The sequence below is a fragment of the Selaginella moellendorffii genome, unplaced genomic scaffold (assembly GCF_000143415.4).
Source record: "Selaginella moellendorffii unplaced genomic scaffold, v1.0 SELMOscaffold_11, whole genome shotgun sequence".
Lineage (NCBI taxonomy): Eukaryota > Viridiplantae > Streptophyta > Lycopodiopsida > Selaginellales > Selaginellaceae > Selaginella > Selaginella moellendorffii.
Genome location: NW_003314272.1, coordinates 1,459,146 through 1,479,541, shown reverse-complemented (window position 1 = coordinate 1,479,541; position 20,396 = coordinate 1,459,146). Strand labels below are relative to the sequence as shown.

Genomic DNA, 20,396 nt, shown 5'->3' with positions numbered 1-20,396 from the left:
TTCCATTCCAGACAAGGAGCTACCACTATCTGGGGAGCCAACAGGAAACAAAACGCACGGAGTTAATAATAAGCCAAAGAATGTGAGAAGCAGAAGCTTTGGTAAAGCAAAGATATGATACATACCTCTTCTCGCAGTCAGCGCCTCAAGACAAACGGCATCCGTTGGGTGAGTGAACGACTGAATCCTCAGTACCCCCACTTAGCATTTTGGCAGCTGCTGCTTTGCAAATTGCATTCCTTACACCATCCTCCTATAAAGACGCCCACCAGAAAGTGAGAGAGAAGCTTTCACGTCGTGGACCCTGTATCAGCCTCACACCCTCCAAGGAGAATGAGCGAGCAGCTTCGTATCCCAGGCTTTTGCTCGACACAACTCGGATCAAGCGTCTTTGCAGCTCAGCTTTTCTCCTTTCTTCCCTGCTGATACTCGACGGGAAAGGCCCACTCGCAGGAGCACCAGGGTCCTTGAAAGCTGAGAGATAAGAAAAAACTTCTGTAGAGCTAGAGCTGTCACTAGTGCCAATATTCCTACCCTGTCTCGTCACTGCAGTGCTCCTCACTATTGACCACCACGGCCCGGCCATGAATTCCCACGCATCAAAGCTGCTGTTGTCACACAATCCAACGGCGCCGCTTATGAGCTGTCCAGTTTACCGGCTTGGAAAAAAATCAGTCCACCCGACCCGATTCCGATCTTTCCCGGGATTCCCCGCTATGCAAAAGCTTTCTAGCTCCTCGTAGCTTGTTTCATATTCCTGCGCCCACTCGCGCTTCGCCAATCTACCTCTTAACCACCTTTTACGAGCTGCTTTCTTTCCAATCTCTTCCTTTCGTCCTCCTCTGCTGCTTATGCTATTGCTGCTTTTGCTCATCTCGCTTGCTTCCACTCCACCTTCGGCCCCGGACAGGAGAGGAGAGCCTTCATCCCTTTCCTGGCTCCAACAATGCGCTCCATCATCGCCTTTCGGATTCTCTCTCCCACGGAATTCCTCATGTAGCGCTCTACATGGCCTGGTGCGCTTAATGAAACAGTTTCGTAGTCTGTCTTGTCACTGTCTCTCCTTCCTGCGGCCGAGCTCGTGAAACTCTGCTCAATTTGCGGTTCGCTTTTGGAAGACAGCCAGGAAGTGGAACCGAGTCGCCTGCCCCCCTGCTTATTATATCAACCATGCTGATCCTCGCAGGCAATCACGGAGTGGTAGCAGCGGAAGAAGCAGCAGCAGCTGAGTCGCCGTCATCTATCCTTTGCTAGCTTTCTACCATGAAGAAGCCGTCGTTGTCGTCGTCGTCGTCGTCGGACATGCTGGTTAGAAAGCTCTGCTTCATAGTGGTCACTGTAGCCGTCTTGATCCGTTGCTGTGCTGCCGATCCCCCGGAACAAGAGGCTCTCCGCGAGTTTTTGCTTGCTGCCAAAGGCTCCGAACTGCTCAAGTCATGGAGCACGTCAAGCTCGAGCCCCTGTTCTTGGCTAGGTGTCTCGTGCTCCTCCAACGGACATGTGGTGGAGTTGTCGCTGGGAGGCCTCCCGTTGTATGGCAGAATTCCAACAGTGTTTGGTTTCCTGTCCGAGCTGAAAGTGTTGAATCTCTCGTCCACCAACCTCACCGGGAGCATCCCCGAAGAACTTGGGAGCTGTAGCAAGCTCCAGCTGCTCGATCTCAGCGTCAACAGCCTCACCGGAAGAGTCCCGAGCAGCATCGGTCGCTTGAAAGAGTTGCGCTCGCTCAATCTCCAAGACAATCAGTTGCAAGGCTCCATCCCGAAGGAAATTGGCAACTGTACTTCCTTGGAGGAGCTCCAGCTTTTCGACAACCAGCTCAACGGTAGTATCCCTCCGGAGATCGGCCAGCTCGCGAAGTTGCAAGCGTTTCGAGCAGGCGGCAACATGGCATTGTCGGGACCGCTTCCCCCGGAGCTCTCCAATTGCAGGAACTTGACTGTCCTTGGGCTGGCGGTGACGGCACTGTCCGGAAGCATACCAGGCTCGTACGGGGAGCTCAAGAACCTCGAAAGTTTGATCCTTTACGGCGCTGGCATCTCGGGTCGAATTCCTCCGGAACTCGGTGGCTGCACCAAGCTCCAGTCCATCTATCTCTACGAGAACAGGCTGACGGGTCCAATACCACCGGAACTGGGACGTCTCAAGCAGCTCAGGAGCCTCCTCGTGTGGCAAAACGCGATAACAGGTAGCGTCCCTCGCGAGCTCAGCCAGTGCCCGCTGCTCGAAGTCATCGACTTCTCGAGCAACGACCTCTCCGGTGACATCCCACCCGAGATAGGAATGCTGAGGAACCTCCAGCAGTTTTACTTGAGCCAGAACAACATCACCGGCATCATCCCCCCGGAGCTCGGCAACTGTTCCAGCTTGACGTTTCTGGAGCTTGACACCAACATGCTCACAGGCCCCATACCCCCGGAGCTCGGCCAGCTTTCCAACCTCAAGCTCCTCCACCTGTGGCAGAACAAGCTGACCGGCAACATCCCCGCATCACTCGGACGTTGTAGCCTGCTCGAGATGCTCGACCTGTCCATGAACCAGCTCACCGGAACTATTCCTCCCGAGATCTTCAACTTGTCAAAGCTCCAGAGGATGCTCCTCCTTTTCAACAATCTTTCAGGTACGCTCCCTAACAACGCCGGGAACTGCATCAGCTTGCTGCGGCTGCGCTTGAACAACAACATGCTGTCGGGAAGCCTGCCTATCAGTCTGGGCCAGCTCCGAAATCTCAACTTCCTCGATTTGCACGACAACATGTTTTCGGGACCACTTCCCACGGGAATCTCAAACCTCAGCTCGCTGCAAATGCTCGACGTGCATGATAACCAGCTGTCTGGGCCGTTCCCTGCCGAGTTTGGCTCGCTTTCGAATCTGGAAATCCTGGATGCCTCGTTCAACAACCTGAGTGGTCCTATTCCTGCGGAGATTGGCAAAATGAACCTCTTAAGTCAGCTCAATCTAAGCATGAACCAGCTTTCAGGGGACATACCTCCGGAGATGGGACGTTGCAAAGAGCTCTTGCTCCTCGACCTCAGCAGTAACCAGTTGTCCGGGAACCTTCCACCAGACCTGGGAATGATAACCAGCCTGACCATCACTCTCGACCTCCACAAGAACAGATTCATGGGGCTCATTCCATCAGCTTTCGCACGTCTCTCTCAGCTGGAGCGTCTGGACATCTCTTCGAACGAGCTGACAGGAAACCTCGACGTCCTCGGCAAGCTCAACAGCCTCAACTTCGTCAACGTCTCGTTCAACCACTTCTCGGGATCCTTGCCGGGTACTCAAGTCTTCCAGACAATGGGCCTCAACTCCTACATGGGAAACCCCGGCCTCTGCTCGTTCTCGTCGTCGGGTAATTCCTGCACGCTGACTTATGCCATGGGATCCTCCAAGAAGTCGTCCATCAAGCCAATCATCGGTCTGCTGTTCGGAGGAGCTGCTTTCATCCTCTTCATGGGCCTCATCCTCCTGTACAAGAAGTGCCACCCTTACGACGATCAGAACTTCCGAGACCACCAGCACGACATCCCCTGGCCATGGAAGATCACCTTCTTCCAGCGTCTCAACTTCACCATGGACGACGTGCTCAAGAACCTGGTTGACACGAACATAATCGGCCAGGGACGGTCCGGAGTCGTGTACAAAGCAGCGATGCCAAGCGGTGAAGTGGTCGCCGTGAAAAAACTCCGCAGGTACGACAGAAGCGAGCACAACCAGAGCGAGTTCACGGCGGAGATCAACACCCTGGGAAAGATCCGCCACCGGAACATCGTCAGGCTCTTGGGCTACTGCACCAACAAGACGATCGAGCTGCTCATGTATGACTACATGCCGAACGGTAGCCTCGCGGACTTCCTGCAAGAAAAGAAGACGGCAAACAACTGGGAGATCAGATACAAGATCGCTCTAGGAGCAGCGCAAGGACTTTCATACCTCCACCACGACTGCGTGCCAGCGATCCTCCACCGGGATATCAAGCCGAACAACATCTTGCTGGATTCCAGATACGAGCCTTACGTCGCCGACTTTGGCCTCGCAAAACTCATCGGCTCTTCCACCTCTGCGGCCGATCCCATGTCCAAAGTTGCCGGATCATATGGCTACATTGCTCCAGGTACCACTTTGTTCTTCCTCCGTCTTTTCGGTCGAGAAAGTTGGCTGATCGATCGTCTTCGTACGTACTTGCAGAGTATAGCTACACGCTCAAGATCTCTGAGAAGAGCGACGTTTACAGCTATGGAGTAGTGCTGCTGGAGCTACTGACCGGCAGAGAGGCTGTCGTTCAGGACATCCACATCGTGAAATGGGTCCAGGGAGCTCTCCGTGGCAGCAATCCCAGCGTGGAAGTCCTGGACCCGAGGCTGCGAGGAATGCCGGACCTCTTCATCGACGAGATGCTCCAGATCCTCGGCGTGGCGCTGATGTGCGTGAGCCAGCTCCCGGCCGATCGACCGTCGATGAAGGACGTAGTGGCATTCCTCCAAGAGGTGAAGCACATCCCGGAGGAGGCATCGAGCATCAAGGTCCCAGCCGCCGCCCCTGCCGCCGCCGCCGGCGACCAGCTCTCGGATCAAATGCCCCTATTTTGCAAGAATCGCACCGCCAGCACCTACGAATTCGTGTTCGATGACAACAGCAGCTCGCAATCCGGGGGATGCTGATGGCCGATCGCGAAGGAGCGCTGCGCCGCGCGAGATGATGATCCATCGTGAACCCAAGAAAATTTTGCTCGAATGGAAGAACCCTAAAGTGTACGGTCGCTTTGTAAAATTAAATTCTTTTACGCCCTTTGTCACTTGGTAGGGTGTCATTCCAGGGTTAGGGAGCTAGGTTTCTTCGAGCGCGCAAGGGCGGTGCGAGTGGATCTTTTTCATCGCTCCTCCTCCTGGATAGATCGATCTCTGGAGTAGCGGCAGCACAGCGCGCAGCTCGGCTCCCGCCATGGCGCCGCGGCCCGACGACGAGTACGATTACCTCTTCAAGGTCGTGCTCATTGGCGACTCGGGCGTCGGGAAATCCAACTTGCTCTCCAGATTCACGCGCAACGAGTTCTGCCTCGAGTCCAAATCCACAATCGGGGTCGAATTCGCGACGCGCACGATCCAGGTAACAAAGAATTCTCTCTTTCCCTCTTTTCTCATCTCAAATTCCTTCTTTCTATGGTGGTTGTGTTCTTCCCGGACGGATGGAACTCTAGGTGGATGGCAAGACGATCAAAGCCCAAATCTGGGACACGGCCGGGCAAGAGCGCTACCGCGCCATCACCAGCGCCTACTACCGGGGCGCGGTGGGGGCGCTGCTCGTCTACGACATCACCAAGCAGGCCACGTACGAGAACGTCGAGCGGTGGCTCAAGGAGCTGCGCGACCACGCCGACTCCAACATCGTGATCATGCTGGTGGGCAACAAGTCGGATCTAAAGCACCTCCGTGGCGTCGCCACCGACGACGCGCAGCGCTTCTCCGAGAAGGAGGGCCTGTCCTTCATCGAGACGTCGGCGCTGGAGGCCACCAACGTGGAGAAGGCGTTCCAGAGCATCCTCACGGAGATCTACCGGATAGTGAGCAAGAAGGCGCTGGCGTCCGAGGATCCCGTGCTCGTCGGGCCTGGAGAGGGCAAGGCGATCATCGTCGGGCCCGAGCAGGATGCGAACACCAAGAAGAAGGCGTGCTGCTCGACGTAGAGTGGCGAGATCCATCGTCGCCCATCGCCAGGTTCTCCAGTTCCACCATTCCATCCATCGCAGGGGATCGGTGGATCGATTGATCGTCGCTGGCGGGAAGAACGAAACGAAGGACTGGATTCTTTTTCCTATTTTGAGGTTTTACTGGAAGCGTAGAGTCGATGTAAACAATCTTTAAGTAGTGTGTGGTTCTTTTGCCTTTTAAATGATTTTATAGGGGTCTTACATTGCCTTTTAAAAATTTACCTTTAGCATTTCCAGGGTTTAGGGTTCTTGGAACTTTTAGCCTTTAGGGTTCTTGTGACCCTTTGGGGTTCTTGGGAATGATCCGCTCTTCCGGATTTGCGGCAGCGGCGGCGGGCGATCGGCGGCTGGGCGCGTGTAGATTCTACTACCGGGGCGCATGGCGGACGCGCAACACGATGCTGGAGCGGTTCTACCGCCATTCCTGCAGCAAGGATGCGCAGAGCGCGCTGGTTCTTCTCACGTCCTTGCGGGGCGATGCCGAGAGGCTGGATGCGACGAGCAGGGAGAGGCTGCCTCGGCTGCTCAAGGAGGATCTCCTGTCAATGCTGCACACTCTGCTGGAGAAGGGGCAGATGGAAGTCGCGAGCAAGGTGAACCGAGGATGATCACCGATCCAGTGCTGATTCCGGAGAGAGATTTTGCCCTCCCAGGTGTTCTATCACATCCACCGCGAGGACTGGTACCGCCCGGAGCGCAAATTCTACGACGTCCTGGTGCGCTCGTTCGCGCGGGGCTCCAATTTCTCGGCGCTGGAGAAGATCCTGGACGAGATGGAGCTCCGGGGATGCAAGCTCAAGCGGCTCATGTCGATCGAGCTCATGGAGGCGTGCGTCGCCGCCGGGCAGCAGCCGCTGGCGTTTAAGATCTTTGCGGCGCTCAAGTCGGATCCCAGCGTCCCCCGCGCCAAGGTCTACTGGAAGCTCATCGACAGCCTCAACCGCGCGGGGGAATTCGAGGCCTCGCTCAAGTTGGAGGAGGAGCTCCACGATTCGGCCGGGAAGAAGAAGCGCCGGGATCACTCGGCCAAGGAGGTCCACGCCTTGGAACCCTGGGCGAGCTAGATTTAAATTCTCGAATCTTCTAGGCATCTTTTCGATCAGTGGTTCGAATCTTGGAGCTAGCGATCCTCGTCCACAGGCAATGTGGTCTTCTCCTGACCACCACGCCCTAGCTACAAATTAATCGTTCTTTTTATTTTGCCACGACAAGGGTTTTTGCGCGGCACTGTTCATCCCTCGGGTCGGAGCGCATCGATCGCGCAGCGTAATCGTCATCATCGATCGTGGAATCTCTCAAATCCGTGAGTGCCGCGCTCTTTCCTCTTGTTGATTGAAGTTTCATCTTTTTTTCTTCTTCCGCTCAAGGTTTCGAGGATCGCATTGTCGAGAATGGCCTCGGCGGCTTACAAGTATATCATTGTCGGTGGAGGTGTGTCCGCGGTAAGCGACGAGGCTCTCATGAGCTTGATTTTTTGAGTGACTGGCTTTTGTGGATGAATCCAGGGGTATGCCGCTAGAGAATTTGTGAATCAGGGCATCAAATCGGGAGAGCTCGCAATTATCTCCAAGGAAGCGGTATGAGACTAGAACTCTATTGCTGTAAAGAGTTTTAACCCGATCTCTCGAATTCTCGCAGGTTGCTCCATACGAACGCCCTGCGCTGAGCAAGGCGTACCTCTTTCCCGAGAACGCTGCACGGCTTCCAGGTTTCCATGTTTGTGTGGGCAGTGGTGGCGAGCGGCTAGCTCCAGAATGGTATGCTGAGAAAGGTAAGGTCTTTCTAATTTTTTTTTTCTTTTCTCATTAGACTTTGATAAGTTTGCGGGATGGATTTGCTTCTGACATAAATAATTCCAGGGATTGAGCTCATTTTGGACACGGAAGTTGTGAAAGCTGACATTGCAACGAAGACTTTGACAACCTCCGCTGGAAACTCTTTTAAATATGATGTGCTTGTTGCTGCTACGGGATCAACGGTATGCCTTGGGAAACTTGACACGTTCATTTACACCTGTTTTCCTTTCAGTTCATTAAGCTGTCAGACTTTGGTGTTGCTGGAGCCGATTCTAAAGGAATTTACTACTTGCGTGAGATCAGAGAGGCTGATTCCCTGATTGAAGCCATCAAATCCAAGAAAGACGGTCATGCGGTCGTTGTTGGTGGTGGCTACATTGGTTTGGAATTGGCTGCGGTTCTGACCATGAACAAGCTACAAGTTACTATGGTTTATCCTGAACCATGGTGCAGTACGTATACGTGTTCTGTCTTTTACCAGTAGTTCTTACGCTTGTTTTTCTTTGACAAGTGCCCCGGCTTTTCACTTCCGACATTGCGAGCTTTTACGAGGGTTACTACCTAAGCAAAGGTGTGAAGATAGTTAAAGGAACGGTTGCTTCTGGTTTCGAGCTCGACGCGGAGGGTCACGTAAGTGGAAAAGGTCATCAAGTTATGTCTTGACGGGCAAATTGCTTGTGCAGGTTACAGCCGTGAAATTGAAGGATGGAAGGGAGTTGGCGGCGGACATTGTGATTGTCGGTGTCGGTGCTAGACCCCTCACTACGCTATTCAAGGGACAGCTTGAGGAAGAGAAAGGAGGCATCAAGGTAAGTAGAATTAATTCTTGTCAGATTCTTAGACGTATTATTTTTGCAGGTGGACGGGTTTTTCAAAACGAATAACGAGGATGTCTACGCAGTTGGAGATATCGCAACGTTTCCGATGAAAATCTATGGAGAGCAGAGGAGAGTTGAGCACGTCGATCACTCCAGAAAATCAGCTATTCAAGCTGTGCAGGTAAGTCACGGTGTGCTCAAATATTTGTTGCTTAACGCTCCTCTTCTGCAGGCAATCAAGGCCAAGGAAGAAGGTCGTTCCATCCCGGAGTATGACTACCTCCCCTTCTTTTACTCCCGTGCTTTCGATCTGTCGTGGCAATTCTATGGTGACAACGTCGGTGAAACGGTCAGTTTTGGAAGAGACGAAGCTGCTGCTACCAAGAAGTTTGGAGGCTACTGGGTGAAGGATGGCAAAGTCGTGGGTGTTTTCCTGGAGGGAGGATCTGCTGAAGAGAACAAGGCCATCGCCAAAGTTGCAAGACTACAGCCGAGCATAGACAGCATTGAGGCTCTCGCTTCTGAAGGTCTTGCTTTCATTTCGAAGGTTTGATTCACATTTGCAATTGTGGCTATAACAAACAATTAATATTCTTTCTCTTTGAGCTCCTTTTCTGTTGATGTTATTCTTATTCGGCTGTGAACACGATCAACAGTGGCAAGACAGCTTTACGCTGTTGAAGTGGCCTGCGTCCTTTATCTTTTTAAATTTGGTAGTGTTTCTTTTGGCTGTGGGCAACACAGATATCGCCGTATCGGAGTTCTATGGCGATTTCTTACAAGTATATCGTTCTTGGAGGCGGTGTTGGTGCGGTGAGTTCTACCACTATAAATGTTCTACTTACATCAGTTTTTCCTACAGGGGTACGCTGCAAGAGAGTTTTCTCGTGAAGGAGCCAGGAGCGGGGAAGTGGCCATTCTTTCGAAGGAGGCTGTAAGTTTTCCAGATCTCACATTTTGGTAGTCTGAACCGTTTTATCAACAACCAGGTTGCTCCATACGAGCGTCCAGCACTGAGCAAAGGCTACTTGTTCCCCCGAGATGCTGCGAGACTGCCTGATTTTCATGTCTGTGTGGGAAGCGGCGGTGAGCAGCAAGATTTCAAGTGGTATGCGCAAAGAGGTACGGAAAAACTCCGCCTTCGTCTTTGATGGCTTTTGCTGCTTTGTTTCTGCAGGAATTGATCTGATCCTAAACACAGAAGTTGTGAAAGCGGATCTTGCTGCGAAAGCTTTGACGACGTCAGAAGGCCATGTCTACAACTATGACATTTTAGTCGTCGCTACAGGATCAACAGTAAGAAAAACTGGTCGTTAGTGTTCATGATCGTCTTTGTCATCTCAGGTTATCAAGCTACCACACTCTGACGCAGCTGGCATTCACTATCTGCGAGGGATTGATGAGGCCGAGGCTCTGGTGGAAGCTATGAGCAAGGCCAAGGAATCGTCCAGGAACGCTATTGTTATCGGGGGAGGCTACATGGGAATGGAGCTTTCCGCGGCGCTGATAACGAACGAATTTAAGGTGACAATGGTTTATCCAAAACCTTTCTGCAGTAAGTATCTGGAATTCTCTCGTTTCTTGAATAATTTCTTCGTCTTGCCAGTGCCAAAGCTTTTCACTGCGGACATTGCTAGCTTTTACGAAGAATTCTATCAAGCAAAAGGTGCCACGATTGTGAAAGGAGGACGAGCATCTGGATTTGAGTTGGACTCGCAGGGTCACGTAAGTTTTTGTTTTGTTTGTTTTTCTAATTTTTTTAAAGACATCAAGTTCTTCGCTTTTACGATGCCCCAGGTCAAGGCCGTGGTATTGAGCGATGGAAGGAAACTGGACGCCGACATTGTGATTGTTGGCATCGGAGCCAAGCCACTCACGGGACTTCTAAGCGGACAAGTCGACGAAGAGCAAGGCGGCATAAAAGTACGTAGTTCTTACAAAAGTTTCCATGATTTCACAAGCAAGAACTCAGGTGGACGGATTCTTTGAGACAAGCATCGAGAACGTGTACGCGGTGGGAGATATTGCAACCTTCCCGCTAAAGCTCTACGGTGATATGAGAAGAGTGGAGCACGTAGATCACGCGAGAAAATCAGCCATTCAAGCCGTCCAGGTATTCCAAGTTCCTGAAAAAAAAAAGAGTAGTGATTTCATGCAAAGTTATGGTGGTATTCCAGGCTATCAGAGCGAAGGAAGAAGGCCGCTCCATCGCACCATACGACTACGTTCCCTTCTTCTACTCGCGCGTCTTCGATCTCTCGTGGCAGTTCTATGGCGACAATGTTGGCGACGCCGTGATCTTCGTAGCAAAGGCGAGAAAGTTTGGTTGCTACTGGGCGAGAGACGATCGAATCATGGGTGTTTTCCTCGAGGGAGGATCCCCGGCAGAGAACCAAGAACTCGCAAAGGCAGCGAGAGAACAACCGAACGTGGCAGAGTTTCTAGCTGGGTGGAATCGAGCCACAGATTGAATAGAGCATATACTTTCTAACGGACTAGAGCATAATGGAAATTAGGGTTCTTGCGTGAGAGGGTTTTAGGGTTTATGCGTCTCCGCGATGGCGACGACGCAATGCCGCGGCAAGGCGGCCTCCATCGCCAAGGAGGCGGCGGCGGCTGCGCAAGCCGGGATGGCCACGGCCAGGGAGAAGCTGCCTCGGCCGATCGCACGCACGGAGCTCAACGGTGTGCTGGCCACGGATTGCGTGATGCAGTTTGGGGAGTACAAGGGGCGGAGCCTCGGATCGCTGCCGAGCGGCTACCTCGGCTACCTTGCCTCCAACCTCAGGTACCGCGATGGCGTCAAGCAAGAATGCGCGCAGCTAGCCGAGGGCGTGCTCCAGCTCCGTCGCGATTACCGCGCGTCCCAGGTCCATCTCAAGTACCGCATCATCCACGCCGTCGACAGGAGCTTGAAGAGATCCAGCGCGGGCAATGCCCTGGCAGAGATTGATCGGCAGAACGTGAGCGATCCAGCGCTAGTCTATGGATCGCTCCTCCGCCGGTGCTGCCGCCACAAATCCCTGGAAGAAGGTAGGAGAGTCCACAAGCACATTGCCGAGAATAATCTCATGGTGAACAGGTACCTGGGCAACTTGGTGGTACACATGTATGCCCGGTGTGGCAAGTTCCAAGATGCCAAGGCGGTGTTCGACTCCATCGCCAGCAAGAACGACAGGACTTACGCGATCATGATCGCGGCGTGCGTGAGGGAGGACCGTCCCTTGCAAGCGCTGGAGCTCTGGGGGGAGATGGAGGAGCGAGGCATCGTCGCGGACAAGTTTATAGTGACGAGCTTGGTGGCGGCTTGCACCAAGCTCCAGGCGCTCGAGGAGGGGCGGCGGCTCCACGAGCACCTGATCATCACGGGCTTCCGGACGGACATCCCGCTCGAGACGGCCTTGCTCCAGATGTATGCTAAGTGTGGCAGCCTCGACGATGCGAAGAGGGTGTTTGAGGGGATGGAGATCAAGGACTTGTTCGCGTGGTCGTCGATCATCTCGGCGTATGCTCGCGCCGGGCGGGGAGAGATGGCGGTGGTGCTGTACAGGAGGATGATCGCCGAGGGGGTGGAACCCAACGTGGTGACTTTCGCTTGCGCTCTTGGTGGCTGTGCTAGTGTTGCGGGCCTGGCTGATGGACGAGCGATCCACCAGAGGATTCTAGCGTCCAAGGTTCCGCAGGACGATGTTCTACAGGACTCGCTGCTCAACATGTATCTCAAGTGTGACGAGATGGTGGAGGCCAGGAAGGTGTTCGAGGGGATGAAAGCCAGGAACGTCAGGTCCTACACGGCGATGATATCGGCCTACGTCCAGGCTGGGGAGCACGCGGAAGCTCTGGAGCTCTTCTCCAGGATGAGCAAGGTGGAGGCTATCGAACCGAACGCTTATACGTTCGCCACCATCCTGGGTGCTGTTGAAGGGCTGGGGAACTTGGAGAAGGGGAGGAAGGTCCACAGGCACCTGGCTTCGCGGGGATTCGACACGAACGTTGTCGTCCAGAACGCGCTGGTGACAATGTATGGGAAGTGTGGGAGCCCGGTGGAAGCTCGGAAGGTCTTCGACTCCATGACGGCTAGGAACGTGATCTCCTGGACTTCGATGATCGCGGCCTACGCTCAGCATGGGAATCCACAGGAGGCTCTCAACCTTTTCAAGAGGATGGACGTGGAGCCGAGTGGTGTGAGCTTCTCCAGTGCTCTCAATGCCTGCGCACTGCTGGGAGCTTTGGACGAAGGCCGAGAGATTCATCACCGAGTTGTGGAAGCCCATCTCGCGTCCCCGCAGATGGAGACTTCCTTGCTCAGCATGTACGCGAGGTGTGGAAGCCTGGACGACGCGAGGCGCGTGTTTAACAGGATGAAGACGAGAGACGCCTTCTCTTGCAATGCGATGATCGCCGCCTTCACACAGCACGGTCGTAAGAAACAGGCACTGAGGATTTACAGGAGGATGGAGCAGGAAGGTATTCCAGCCGACGGAATCACGTTCGTGAGCGTCCTGGTTGCTTGCAGCCATACTTCACTCGTGGCTGATTGTCGAGATTTCTTCCAGTCTTTGGTGATGGACCACGGGGTGGTACCATTGGTGGAGCACTACCTTTGCATGGTGGACGTTCTGGGCCGCTCGGGAAGACTGGGAGATGCCGAAGAGCTTGTGGAAACTATGCCATATCAAACAGACGCAGTGGCCTGGATGACTTTACTGTCGGGTTGCAAGCGCCACGGTGACTTGAATCGTGGCGAGAGAGCCGCCAGGAAAGTTTTCGAGCTAGCACCGGCAGAGACTCTCCCTTACGTCTTCCTCTCCAACATGTACGCCGCTGCCAAGCGATTTGACGACGCTCGAAGAGTCCGGAAGGAGATGGAGGAGCGCGGAGTGACGACGCCAGTGGCAGTAAGCTACATCGAGATTGACAACGAGCTACACATGTTTACGAGTGGTGGTAGAGACGAGCAGCAGGAGGGTCACGACGGCCGGACGATGGAGAGGGTCCGGTCCCTGCTGCTGGAACTTTTAGAGCCCATGAAGCAAGCTGGATACGTCCCCGACACGAGGGAAGTTTACTTGGAGCAGCAGGGTGGCACAAGCGAGGAGGAGAAACAACGTAGCCTGTGCTTCCACAGCGAAAGGCTTGCCATCGCCTACGGACTGATCGCTGCCAAAGATCCAGACGATTCTCGTCCGCTGAGAGTCGTCAACAGCCACCGGGTGTGCTCCGACTGCCACTCTGCGATCAAGCTCCTCTCAGATATCATTGAGAAGACGATTTTTGTGAGAGATGGGAACCGGTTCCACCACTTTGAGAAGGGAGCCTGCTCGTGTGGGGATCACTGGTGAAGTTACGTTTCTTTATGTTTCACGTACAGAGTTGGCGGGGACAAAGTCAGAGCAAGAAAATCGTGCCGGATAAAGGTAGGTCGCAAAGTCAAGTTCAAATCGTGGCGCACCTTGACTGACTGATGGATTGCAGGGCTCTCCATCAAAATCCGGAAGAGGAGTGAAGTAGTAACAAGTTGCAGATGATGGAACTCATGATATGGCTGATCCTGTTGAGCACGCTTGGATCCTCTACAGCGTCACTCAACGCACACAAAGCTGGGGTCTTGGTTGCATTGAAAAGGAGCCTCCTAGGACTGGGAAACACCTCAGACTGGACTGTGGAATACTCCGATCGAGCATGCACCGACTGGAAGGGAGTGATTTGCAACAGTGACGATTCAGAGGTGGTGGAGCTTCATCTGGCAGGAAATGGATTCACAGGTGAGATCTCGTCGCCAGCACTCGGGCAGCTGACGAGTTTGCGAGTCTTGGACGTGAGCAAAAACCGGCTGGTCGGATCTCTTCCTGCGGAGCTCGGGCTGCTGCAAAGCTTGCAAGCTTTGGACGTCTCGGGTAACAGACTGACTGGGAGCTTGCCTCGGGATCTCGGCAACTGCAGCGCTCTTCGTTTTCTCAACGCCCAGCAAAACCAGCTTCAAGGTCCGATACCGCCCCAGCTGGGAGCGCTCCAGAGGTTGGAGATACTCGTCCTGGACAACAACCGCTTGTCAGGTTCTCTTCCTCCGTCCCTTGCGAACTGCTCGAAGCTCCAGGAGATTTGGCTGACGAGCAATGATGTTGAAGGTGGGATTCCGCAGGAAGTCGGGGCTATGCAGGAGCTGCGAGTATTCTTCGTGGAGAGAAACCGGCTGGAAGGGCTCATTCCACCAGTTTTTGCAAACTGCTCGTCTCTCGAGCTCTTGGCGCTCGGGGAGAATTCTCTGGGCGGGAGGATACCAGATGAGCTTGGACGGCTCGAAAACTTGGTGGCGCTCTCACTGTATAGCTTGCAGTGGCTGGAGGGGCCAATTCCTCCTGAGATCGGCAACAACAGCAAGCTCGAGTGGTTTGATATCAACGGAAACTCGCTCATGCATGGCTCGATTCCAGTGTCGCTGCTTCAGCTCCCGCGCTTGGCCACCTTGCAACTCTTTCGTTTCAACAACACCTCAGACCGTCCGGTCCCGGAACAGCTCTGGAACATGACTCAGCTCGAGTTTCTGGGAATCGGGAGGACAAACAGCCAAGGGATCCTGTCACCGATCGTCGGAAACTTGACAAGGCTTCGGTCGCTGGAACTCAACGGGAACCGCTTTGAAGGAAGCGTTCCAGACGAGCTCTCCAAGTGTCCCAGGATGGAGACGCTGATCCTCTCCAACAACAGACTCCTGGGAGGCGTTCCTCGATCGCTTGGCACGCTTGAGCGTCTCAGACTTTTAATGCTCGATGGAAACCAGCTCTCCGGAGCAATACCAGAGGAGCTCGGGAACTGCACCAACCTGGAAGAGCTGGTCCTCGAGAGGAACTTCTTCCGTGGAGCAATACCAGAGTCCATCGCCTGGATGGCAAAGCTTCGGAGTTTGCTCCTCTACGGAAACCAGCTCTCCGGAGTGATTCCAGCTCCAGCTTCGCCAGAGATAATCGACATGAGGCTGCACGGCAACAGTTTTTCAGGCTCCATCCCTCCCTCCGTTGGCAACCTTTCCAAACTTTCCATACTCTATCTCTCCAACAACAAGCTGGACGGCTCCATCCCGGCCACTCTCGGACAGCTTCGACGATTGACACAGGTGGATTTCTCTGAGAACCAGCTCACGGGTGGTATTCCTGGCAGCCTCGCAAAGTGTGACTCCTTGCAGCTACTGGATCTATCCTCCAACCTCCTGAGTGGAGAGATTCCGGCGTCCATCGGTGAATGGACCGGCTTCCAGACCGCGGACAAGAGCCAGGCTCTCAACATATCGTCCATGACACCGGCGGGAGTGTTTCCAGAGAACTCCACCGATGCATACCGAAGAACTGTGTCCGAGGATATGGCTGCCGCCTTGGATGGACACACGTACCAGCAATACGCAAGGGAGTTGGAGGTGCCAGGAGTGCTCGACTTGTCGGCGAACCAGCTCACTGGTGAGATTCCCGCAAGCTTGGGAAAGCTGGCTGGAGTCCGGGAGCTCAACTTGTCACACAACCGACTGTCTGGAGGCATTCCATGGACTCTGGGAGAAATGACGTCCATGACAGTGCTGGATCTCTCTTTCAACCGGATCAACGGGACGATACCAGGGGGACTGGCGAGGCTTCCCTTGCTCAAGGATCTGAGGGTCGTGTTTAATGACTTGGAAGGCAAGATTCCAGAGACTCTGGAGTTTGGCGCGTCGAGCTACGAGGGAAATCCAGGACTGTGCGGGGAGCCTCTCTCCCGGCCGTGCGAAGGAGATGGCCTCGTGGACGTGGGCGATGGTGCAACTTGGTGGAAGGAGAACGTCTCCAATGGGGCGTTTGTAGTGGGATTTCTTGGTGGGTTCTTCACGATGTTGTGGAGCGCCATCTTTTTACTTGTTTGCCAACCAGGCCAAAGAAGAAGCGAAACAAGAAGCTGGCGGTGGTGGTCAGCCTGGTCAACTCAGTGGAGGAGGTCACCGCAGGGGTCAGCGAGGTCAGCCTTCACTAGTACTACAACCTAGATTTTTATGATATTACTTTTTTGGTTTCTACTGGCTTTTAGGGTTGAAACAAATGTTGTTGCAATCGCCTCTTAAACTGAGAGCTCTTCGTTCCTAGATTACTATCTCAACTTTTGCAGTGTAAAAGTCCAGGCTCAATTCACTCTGATGGACGATAGACATGGAGCACTTCATGCAAGACTGAATACGAGGCTCTGTTTTTGAGGAGCTTTCCGTTGCTTACGTACTGCTTGGAGCTATGCTTCCTTGCTCAGCATGTACGCGAGGTGTGGAAGCCTGGACGATGCGAGACGCGTGTTTAACAGGATGAAGACGAGAGACGCCTTCTCTTGCAATGCGATAATCGCCGCCTTCACACAGCACGGTCGTAAGAAACAGGCACTGAGGATTTACAGGAGGATGGAGCAGGAAGGTATTCCAGCCGACGGAATCACGTTCGTGAGCGTCCTGGTTGCTTGCAGCCATACTTCACTCGTGGCTGATTGTCGAGATTTCTTCCAGTCTTTGGTGGACCACGGGGTGGTACCATTGGTGGAGCACTACCTTTGCATGGTGGACGTTCTGGGCCGCTCGGGAAGACTGGGAGACGCCGAAGAGCTGGTGGAAACTATGCCATATCAAGCAGACGCAGTGGCCTGGATGACTTTACCTGTCGGGTTGCAAGCGCCACGGTGACTTGAATCGTGGCGAGAGAGCCGCCAGGAAAGTTTTCGAGCTAGCACCGGTAGAGACTCTCCCTTACGTCTTCCTCTCCAACAGGCTGCCAAGCGATTTGACGACGCTCGAAAAGTCCGGAAGGAGATGGAGGAGCGCAGAGTGACGACGCCAGTGGCAGTAAGCTACATCGAGATTGACAACGAGCTACACATGTTTACGAGTGGTGGTAGAGACGAGCAGCAGGAGGGTCACGACGGCCGGACGATGGAGAGGGTCCGGTTCCTGCTGCTGGAACTTTTAGAGCCCATGAAGTAAGCTGGATACGTCCCCGACACGAGGGAGTTTACTTGGAGCAGCAGGGTGACACAAGCGAGGAGGAGAAACAACGTAGCCTGTGCTTCCACAGCGAAGGCTTGCCATCACCTACGGACTGATCCAGACGATTCTCATCCGCTGAGAGTCCTCAACAGCCACCGGGTGTGCTCCGACTGCCATTCTGCGATCAAGCTCCTCTCAGATATCACTGAGAGGAGGATTTTCGTGAGAGATGGGAGCCGGTTCTACCACTTTGAGAAGGCAGCCTGCTCGTGTGGGGATCACTGGTGAAATTACGTTTGTTTCAACATATGTCCACGTGGTGGACGTTAAAGTATTAATTTGGCATTCTTAAAAAAAGTTTTTATGCAAACAGTGTTTGTGGTCAACATTTCATGTTTAAAATTTTCCTCTATTCTTGATGGCGCCTCCACGCCAGATATACCTCCCACATGTGAATCCTTAAAAGATCTGTAATTATAAATCTCTAACTCAACAGTAGGCACACATGGTTAATGGGTAAAATATACCTTCTGAGTTGTACAATATAATTTAATGTTTTCTCCCATTATATCTATAACTAGGTAGTGAGCGAGAGAGAGATGGAAGATGTTTTGGTTGAAAGATTGTCTAGAGTTACCAAGTTTGATTTGCCTTTCATCTCTTGTAGCATTCCCTTTGAATGCCATCCTGATTCTAGTAAGATATCCAAAGCTACCGATGAATGGGCCATTGGAATGTTATGCATCACTGATCCATATGAAAGAGAGAAAGCTATTCAGGCAAGATTTGGTTCGTTAGGCCCAGTAGCGACTCCTAGAGGAGAGAGCGGTAAAGTAGAGGTTGCATCAAAGCATTTATGGACTCTTTTTGTTCTGGATGACATTGCTGAGACAATCAGTGAGCAAGAGGGGACAAAAGCTGCTGATATTCTGCTTGAAGTTGCTAAGGGAAGCTATGTCTTGAGTGAAAAAGAGAAGCAGAAGCATCCTAGCTATGCCATGTTTGAGGAGGTGATGTCGAGCTTTCGGAGTCTCATGGATCCCCCACTGTTTGCTCGTTATATGATTTGTTTGAAAACATTTCTGGATTCTTTGGTGGAGGAGGCCTCTTTGCGATCTGCCAAATCCATCCCAAGTCTCGAGAAATATCAGTTGCTCCGGAGAGGGACAGTTTTCGTTGAAGGAGCCGGAGGCATTATGTGTGAGTTTTGCATGGATCTCAAGCTGGATAAGGGTATGGTTGAATCTCCAGATTTTGTAGCATTTGTCAACGCAGTGGCTGATCACGCCGCCCTTATCAATGACCTCTTCTCCTTCCGACACGAGATGAAAATCAAGTGCTTCCACAACTATCTCTGTGTCATCTTTTGCCACAGCCCGAATAATGCAAGCTTTCAAGAGGCTGTCGACAAAGTATGCAAAATGATCCAGGAGACCGAAGCCAAGATCCTTCAACTCCAAAAGAAGCTGATGAAGATGGGCGAGGAGACTGGGAACAAAGACCTGGTGGACTATGCAACATGGTATCCTTGTTTTACATCTGGACATCTCCGCTGGCCATGGGCTTGACAATCCGCTGCTGAACGGTGAACCATTCCATGGGACTTGGTTTCTACATCCAGAAGCCACCTTCATTCTACCATTCGGATCCAAATGTGGATTTATTAACACCAACTATTTGATGTGAATCGTTTTAATGTTATAATAAACAAGAATTTGTGTGTATGTAGGATTAAACCACTTGTAATAATATTCTTTCATAACTTTTCGAGTATAGTAGTTCACTTTAGTGGATCAGTATTAACACCTTATCCCAACCGATGATCTCCACGTTTCCAATGCTCTCAACTTCCATAAAAGTCTTGGTGGTCAACGCTGGAAAGATCTCGTCACTTCCGCTGGCATAAGTTGTCGGCCATAGATGTGGAACTGCCATGTTTGTAGGTGCTGGAGCTGCTGAAACAGCTCGGTAGATCACAGATGTCTGCTTGGAAATATTTGATCGGGTGAGCCTTTTTTTTGGTTTTCCAACTTTGGTGAGTCAGATCATTGGATCCCGCCTATATCAGCAAAAGTAGAAACAAAGAAATGTAAATGAATATGTTCGTTCAGCAGTAGTGGTTGTCCCTTTGCTTCGATAGCTTCATATCATGGGCTCTCCTGAGAACGTCAGGAAGGCTTGCTCGAGCCAATGCGCTCCAGGCATGGGATACCACGTTATCGGGGAGAGCTTGAGAGTGTATAGAGTCATCACATTTTCTGGCGATTTAATATACTAGCCCAGCACTATTAGGCTTTCTGATATCATCGTGCTCAAGCTCTCGGGTTCCAGCCATCTGGAGCCATGGCAAACGTCTATTCGAGTGTCGAGAGGCTGGTGGCCAAAGAGCTGCTCACGAATCTACGGCTCCACCGTCTTCCACTGGTGATGCAACAACTCAAAATGTTAAAGGTGGATCGGGAGCCACGAGCTACTTTCGCGATGGAAGGCGATGAAAGTTGAGAACATCGGCGACCTCGGCAATGAAAAGATTGCTATCAGTCCGGCTCGGGTAAGTGCTGGAGCTGGTTTCGAAGAATGTCCTCATGGACGATCTCGTGATCACTTTCATTTTGTGTTTTCATCGTAGATTTTTATGATATTATCTACTGGCTTTTAGGGTTGAAACAAATGTTGTTGCAAGGCAAATCACTAGGGGAGGATATATCCTGCTGCTGCTACATTTTAAACCGGCTAAGAGCTCCTTGTTCCTAGATTACTACCTCAACTTTTGCAGTGTAAAAGTCCAGGCTCAATTCACTCCAATGGAACTGATAGACCTGGAGCACTTCATGCAGATTGAATATGAGGTGCTTCGAGGCTCTGTTTTTGAGGAGCTTTCCGTTGCTTACGTACTGCTTGGAGCTATGCTGCCTAACAGTTCCTTTTTTACATTTACTATTTCTTCTTAGGTTGATGGTGTGCATAAATCTGATCCTGGCAACCATCTATCACAATGAGTTGCCAAGCTTTCTGGGCTGCCGAATCTAGCCAATCACAGCCGTTCAATGGGGGGGTAACTGTAAAAGGGTTATTTATTTGACCACGCC

The 20,396-nt window shown here is 52.4% G+C and overlaps 8 protein-coding genes and 1 pseudogene across 9 annotated transcripts; all 9 read left to right on the top strand.

The window, feature by feature from the left end:
• Positions 1 to 244: 244 nt before the first annotated feature.
• On the top strand, positions 245 to 4,793 carry LOC9658613 (probable LRR receptor-like serine/threonine-protein kinase At1g34110). Its single transcript, XM_002969011.2, has 2 exons — positions 245 to 4,117; positions 4,192 to 4,793. The coding sequence occupies exons 1-2, from the start codon at positions 1,264 to 1,266 to the stop codon at positions 4,662 to 4,664; spliced, it is 3,327 nt and encodes a 1,108-aa protein (XP_002969057.2). The 5' UTR covers positions 245 to 1,263; the 3' UTR covers positions 4,665 to 4,793.
• A 24-nt stretch (positions 4,794 to 4,817) lies between these two features.
• LOC9658612 (ras-related protein RABA2a) lies at positions 4,818 to 5,911 on the top strand. The gene is made up of 2 exons (XM_002969010.2): positions 4,818 to 5,109; positions 5,201 to 5,911. Exons 1-2 carry the CDS (start codon positions 4,945 to 4,947, stop codon positions 5,684 to 5,686), a joined length of 651 nt encoding a protein of 216 aa, XP_002969056.1. The 5' UTR covers positions 4,818 to 4,944; the 3' UTR covers positions 5,687 to 5,911.
• A 51-nt stretch (positions 5,912 to 5,962) lies between these two features.
• LOC112345950 (pentatricopeptide repeat-containing protein At1g52640, mitochondrial-like) lies at positions 5,963 to 6,895 on the top strand. The gene is made up of 2 exons (XM_024673728.1): positions 5,963 to 6,303; positions 6,364 to 6,895. The coding sequence occupies exons 1-2, from the start codon at positions 6,010 to 6,012 to the stop codon at positions 6,772 to 6,774; spliced, it is 705 nt and encodes a 234-aa protein (XP_024529496.1). The 5' UTR covers positions 5,963 to 6,009; the 3' UTR covers positions 6,775 to 6,895.
• Positions 6,896 to 6,900: 5 nt separating this feature from the next.
• On the top strand, positions 6,901 to 8,932 carry LOC9658611 (monodehydroascorbate reductase). Its single transcript, XM_002969009.2, has 10 exons — positions 6,901 to 7,013; positions 7,078 to 7,152; positions 7,216 to 7,287; positions 7,349 to 7,481; positions 7,570 to 7,688; positions 7,739 to 7,958; positions 8,018 to 8,136; positions 8,190 to 8,315; positions 8,365 to 8,505; positions 8,557 to 8,932. The coding sequence occupies exons 2-10, from the start codon at positions 7,102 to 7,104 to the stop codon at positions 8,875 to 8,877; spliced, it is 1,302 nt and encodes a 433-aa protein (XP_002969055.1). The 5' UTR covers positions 6,901 to 7,013; positions 7,078 to 7,101; the 3' UTR covers positions 8,878 to 8,932.
• Positions 8,933 to 8,991: 59 nt separating this feature from the next.
• Positions 8,992 to 10,853, top strand: LOC112345947 (monodehydroascorbate reductase, seedling isozyme-like). Of its 2 annotated transcripts, XM_024673725.1 has the most exons (9): positions 8,992 to 9,137; positions 9,187 to 9,258; positions 9,314 to 9,446; positions 9,502 to 9,620; positions 9,669 to 9,879; positions 9,931 to 10,049; positions 10,122 to 10,247; positions 10,297 to 10,437; positions 10,502 to 10,853. In XM_024673725.1, exons 1-9 carry the CDS (start codon positions 9,090 to 9,092, stop codon positions 10,793 to 10,795), a joined length of 1,263 nt encoding a protein of 420 aa, XP_024529493.1. In that variant the 5' UTR covers positions 8,992 to 9,089; the 3' UTR covers positions 10,796 to 10,853. The 2 variants fall into 2 exon arrangements, with proteins under 2 accessions (XP_024529493.1, XP_024529492.1); XM_024673724.1 differs by having other exon boundaries at positions 9,931 to 10,247.
• Positions 10,854 to 10,868: 15 nt separating this feature from the next.
• On the top strand, positions 10,869 to 13,685 carry LOC9658610 (pentatricopeptide repeat-containing protein At3g12770). The gene has a single exon (XM_002969008.2). The coding sequence runs from the start codon at positions 10,883 to 10,885 to the stop codon at positions 13,664 to 13,666; it is 2,784 nt and encodes a 927-aa protein (XP_002969054.2). The 5' UTR covers positions 10,869 to 10,882; the 3' UTR covers positions 13,667 to 13,685.
• A 148-nt stretch (positions 13,686 to 13,833) lies between these two features.
• Positions 13,834 to 16,360, top strand: LOC112345944 (receptor-like protein kinase 2). Its single transcript, XM_024673721.1, has one exon. The coding sequence runs from the start codon at positions 13,849 to 13,851 to the stop codon at positions 16,330 to 16,332; it is 2,484 nt and encodes an 827-aa protein (XP_024529489.1). The 5' UTR covers positions 13,834 to 13,848; the 3' UTR covers positions 16,333 to 16,360.
• A 227-nt stretch (positions 16,361 to 16,587) lies between these two features.
• Positions 16,588 to 17,595, top strand: LOC112346021 (pentatricopeptide repeat-containing protein At4g02750-like). The gene is made up of 3 exons (XM_024673939.1): positions 16,588 to 16,983; positions 17,092 to 17,300; positions 17,460 to 17,595. Exons 1-3 carry the CDS (start codon positions 16,588 to 16,590, stop codon positions 17,593 to 17,595), a joined length of 741 nt encoding a protein of 246 aa, XP_024529707.1.
• A 311-nt stretch (positions 17,596 to 17,906) lies between these two features.
• LOC112345949 lies at positions 17,907 to 19,029 on the top strand (annotated as a pseudogene).
• The last annotated feature ends 1,367 nt before the right edge of the window (positions 19,030 to 20,396 follow it).